The following is a 4,318-nucleotide window of genomic DNA, read 5'->3' as shown; positions in this document are numbered from 1 at the left end:
CTTGTTTCGACAATATTGTATCACAGGATACTAGAGTGATACAGGTTGAAGTCAATTTGTCATCTCCAACCATTCTCCCTAATATGGGAATATGTGTCGTAACCTGTGATAGCTGCTTGAGCGGTTTTCTTTTTCTTAATATAGTTGTTCTTGATTTGTTCTCTTTCGTTCGTACTGAATGTTGCCAAGGAGAATAGTTAAAGGCATTATTTCATATCTGTTTCTAGATTTTATTCCATACCCTTCCACAAGGAGGAAAGCAATAATGTAATGTATTTCCTATTTTCCCATATTTTTCCCAACTGCGTCAGACATCCGATATGTAAAACACTACGAAAAGAGCTCCTGGATTGGATTTCCCCCACAAATTTATTCAAAGTAACCATAATCCATTTTTCGTCTTTGACTTAAGTATTTGCATAATAGGTTTCTGAAAGCAACACATTACCCGCCAACCCTCGAGATAAAAGAAAACACGACATTGCGTATGCGTCAGTTGCCTGTAAATGTGATGTTATTTCCCCTTTTATGCAAATGTTTTCATGAGATGCAGGGATGCGTCAAGGCGTAACGGATTTCCATTGCGTCATTTGAAGCGTCATAACTGCGCTTAATGAGAAGACATTTATGGAAGATTATCGGGTAGAGCTGGACTTCGGAGCGAGCCAACTTTAATTGGTTGTTAAAGAATGCCGGGGTTGATTTTCGTCAAATAAAATCTCCAGATTTTTACGGAGAATTGTTCGACTAATTGGCCTCGATACAGCCAGAAGACAAAGAAGACTGACGAGAAATAGGCTACGAACAATGGTCGTTAAATTGCGGGTCATGTCGGGTTAAATCATCAAAGTAAGACCGGAATAATTTATGTCTTGCTGTCGTCCGCCATGTCCAGTATAAGTCGACAAAATTTGGCTGAAATGCTTCCGTGATTTTTTATAATGATCCTAATACATGTTTGGGGTTTTAGAATAAAATATATTTAGACTCATTTTAAACTGGTGAATGCAACGCTCAACATCAAAACTGAAACATTTTAGAAATAAATGTAGCTGGTAATTCTATGCAACTTTCAGAAAATCAACAATTTAGTCATGAATGGATGTACTATGAATACAAGAACTTTCATGACATAACGAGGCCTACGATACATACATACCACATGCATACATTACTCAAACAATATGTATCATATTAAATGTTTCAGAGCTGAGTGATCCTTCTGATCAATGATATATAATCCTGATGGTAAATATGAATATCACTGAATTCTTAATAACTCAGTTCGTCTTAGGCCTTTCTTTTCAATATATGCAGGTGTGAGCTGACCTCAGGATGTGTCCAGATTTAGAAAGAAGAAATTAGAGAATATGGTTACAGCTGGTGTTGAGTTTTTGAAATTGCAAGGTTATGGGGTCATTTGTCTAAATAAAATTATATGGCTATTGGTGCAAATATAAATCATTACAAAATATCTGAAAATACAGAATCTCACATAGTTTTGCGGGAGGGTATTTGAGGTGTCCCATTTTAACTTCTCTTAAAAGAGAAAAAAATGAAACACGAATAGATAAAACTCTTAAAAGAGAAAAAATGAAATACGAATGGATAAAACTCTTAAAAGAGAAAAAATGAAATACGAATAGTAAAACTCTTAAAAGAGAAAAAATGAAACACGAATAGATAAAACTCTTAAAAGAGAAAAAATGAAAAAAATAAACACGAATAGAAAAATAAACAACTCTTAAAAAAGAGAAAAATAAATACGAATGATACGAATAGATAAAACTCTTAAAAGAGAAAAAATGAAATACGAATAGATAAAACTCTTAAAAGAGAAAAAATGAAATACGAATAGATAAAACTCATTCGACATGCTTTAGGAAGATCAAAACTCTCTCAGATCGTTCGTACGTAATTATGTGGAAAACAGACCGACACAGAAGGGCCAAACATGGCAATTATATGATGCTGTCATACAGGTAAACTCTGTTATAGTGCCTGTAACCTTTAGAATAACGGTCACTACTCAGTTTACGAGCGGTTTTGACTTGGCTACAGCACAAATGTCAGATGGAGAATAGTTTACCTTGTGCAGTTGTGGAATCTTCTGAACTCCAAATTTTTAAGCATAGAGCAAATTCATTCCTGCTGTCTATGACGCCTCATGTTTCATGAGAATCAGTTTTATTTTCTGTTTCCTCATTTATATATATATATAGATATATATATATGATATATATATATATATATATATATATATATATATATATATATATATATCATTTGCCTGTAACTTGTTTTCTTCTTGGAGGCTGAGTTAGCTCTGGGGACCTCTTGGGTTTATAGTCTGTTGACTCTGTCCATGAGGGTTTTCAGCTGAAAATTTAAAGGAAGAAAGAAAGCTGAAACTCTTTCTGATCTAGTTGTCTTCAAAGTCATTTTAGAGTGATGTCATACTAACATACAGAATAAGGGAATGCTATATACAGGGTTTATTATTGTCCCCTTATGTATAGTATAAACTCCCAACAGTGCATTAACTTTCTTATCTCTCCACAGGTGATGCCCCAGCAGCCATGCAGGTGTCAAGGTCCTCGATGATTGCCACAACAGATGTCGTCACACTGGTCCTATTATTCCTCCTGCAGCAGCAAGTGTCCAGCAGCATCGCCTCCTTGAAAGCTCTGTTGCCCTTGTGATAATCACGATTCTTCTTCCGCTAAAAATATAAATACATAGATAGACCAAAAGATAAGTCAACGGAGAAAAACTTTTGTCCTTTCATCCGTGAAAGCTCATTCAGAGATTTAAAAAAAATAGAAAAAAAAGGAAGAGGAGGACATGATCATAGGAACTCGGATCAAACACAGTTCCTCTCTGACCCGATCCCCTGTCAGGTGAAAAGGTGGATTCTCATTGACCTTTTTTGAATAGGTGTCAGTCTCCCCTGTCAGGTGAAAGGTGGATTTCCATCACCCCATTTTGAAAAGGTGTCAGTTCCCCGTCAAGGGAGAGGTGGAGTTTCATTAACCTTCTGGAAAGGTGCCAACTCCCTGTCAGGGGAAAGGCGGAGTTCCATTAACCTTTTCTGGAAAGGTGTCAACTTCCTGGAAAGGTGCCAACTCCCAGTCAGGGGAAAGGCGGAGTTCCATTAACCTTTTCTGGAAAGGTGCCAACTACCCATCAGGTGAAAAGTGGATTTCCATTAACCTCTTCTGGAAAGGTGTCAACTTCCTGGAAAGGTGCCAACTTCCTGTCAGGGGAAAGGTGAAGTTTCATTAACCTTTTGGATAAGTGTCATAGCTCGTATCCCTTCCAATTACATATGTGTTTAAATGTGTGACTCGAACATCATCATAAATGCCCCGGAGAGACTCCCTCGAGGACAGTGCCCCTAGGGAATAAAAGGTGTATCTTCCAGTGATATTTAAAATAAAAAATAAGACTACGCAAAGCTGTCGTGGGTCGGTATATATATGTATATATATAGCATTACCAACATCACGCCAAAGTTCGTCATAATGTTATTCCAAGTCACATGGTGCCATGTGCATACATACCTTTTATACATACATACATACATACAACATACATACATATATATATATATATATATATATATATATATATATATATATATATATTATATATATATATATATATAATCTTTCAGACTCGATAACCCTACTGTCGTTTTTTCCCCGAAAAAACTCAATCTGGTATATCCTAAGAAGTGTATCAATGTGAGTTCACTTAAGTGTTTATAGCCTCGTATAAGAAGAAGACAAATTACAAGTTTTGTGTTCATCTATGTGCTTCGAGATCTGTATCAGTGTTGAACTTACGATGACAAATTACGTTTTACACGAAAACGCTGTAACATTTCCTGTGACGTTATATAGTCACGGCTGTATATAAATTCAGATATACTTTTGCAACACGAAAATGAAATTCGAAACCGAAAGAATGTCAATGAAAAGCGGATGATTTATCCGTTAATGATAAATCGCCAACGTTCTCTCCGATGAAAAATAGAACGGACAAACTTCAATACTAATCGTCAGCGGATTAATAACCGAAGGATCAATTTATTCTTTTATAAGAGATGATCTAAAAAAAATGAGAACGTATTTTTCATTGGAAATTAAAAAAAATGGGTTCAGAAAAAAATCAGATACTGAAGGATTGAGCAAATTTGCTAATTATATTAAGTGCAGCTGTTGCCAATTCTTCGCTTTCCGGAAGGAGATAAATTCAGATAATAAAAAGATAAAAGTGAGTGACTTTTTTTTTTTTCAAAACGTACGCTGATTGC

The 4,318-nt window shown here is 35.6% G+C and overlaps 1 protein-coding gene across 4 annotated transcripts in view; it reads left to right on the top strand.

Moving 5' to 3' along the window:
- Positions 1 to 3,583, top strand: part of LOC135217918 (uncharacterized) — a 513,768-nt gene extending 510,185 nt beyond the window's left edge. For all 4 annotated transcript variants that reach the window (XM_064254003.1, XM_064254005.1, XM_064254006.1 and 1 more), the window contains one exon: positions 2,563 to 3,583. In XM_064254003.1, coding sequence (XP_064110073.1) covers positions 2,563 to 2,702 — 140 coding nt within the window. In that variant the 3' untranslated portion in view covers positions 2,703 to 3,583. The remainder of the gene's footprint in view (positions 1 to 2,562) is intronic.
- The last annotated feature ends 735 nt before the right edge of the window (positions 3,584 to 4,318 follow it).

Source organism: Macrobrachium nipponense, chromosome 9, assembly GCF_015104395.2.
Source record: "Macrobrachium nipponense isolate FS-2020 chromosome 9, ASM1510439v2, whole genome shotgun sequence".
Lineage (NCBI taxonomy): Eukaryota > Metazoa > Arthropoda > Malacostraca > Decapoda > Palaemonidae > Macrobrachium > Macrobrachium nipponense.
This window is presented reverse-complemented; position numbering and strand designations above follow the sequence as displayed.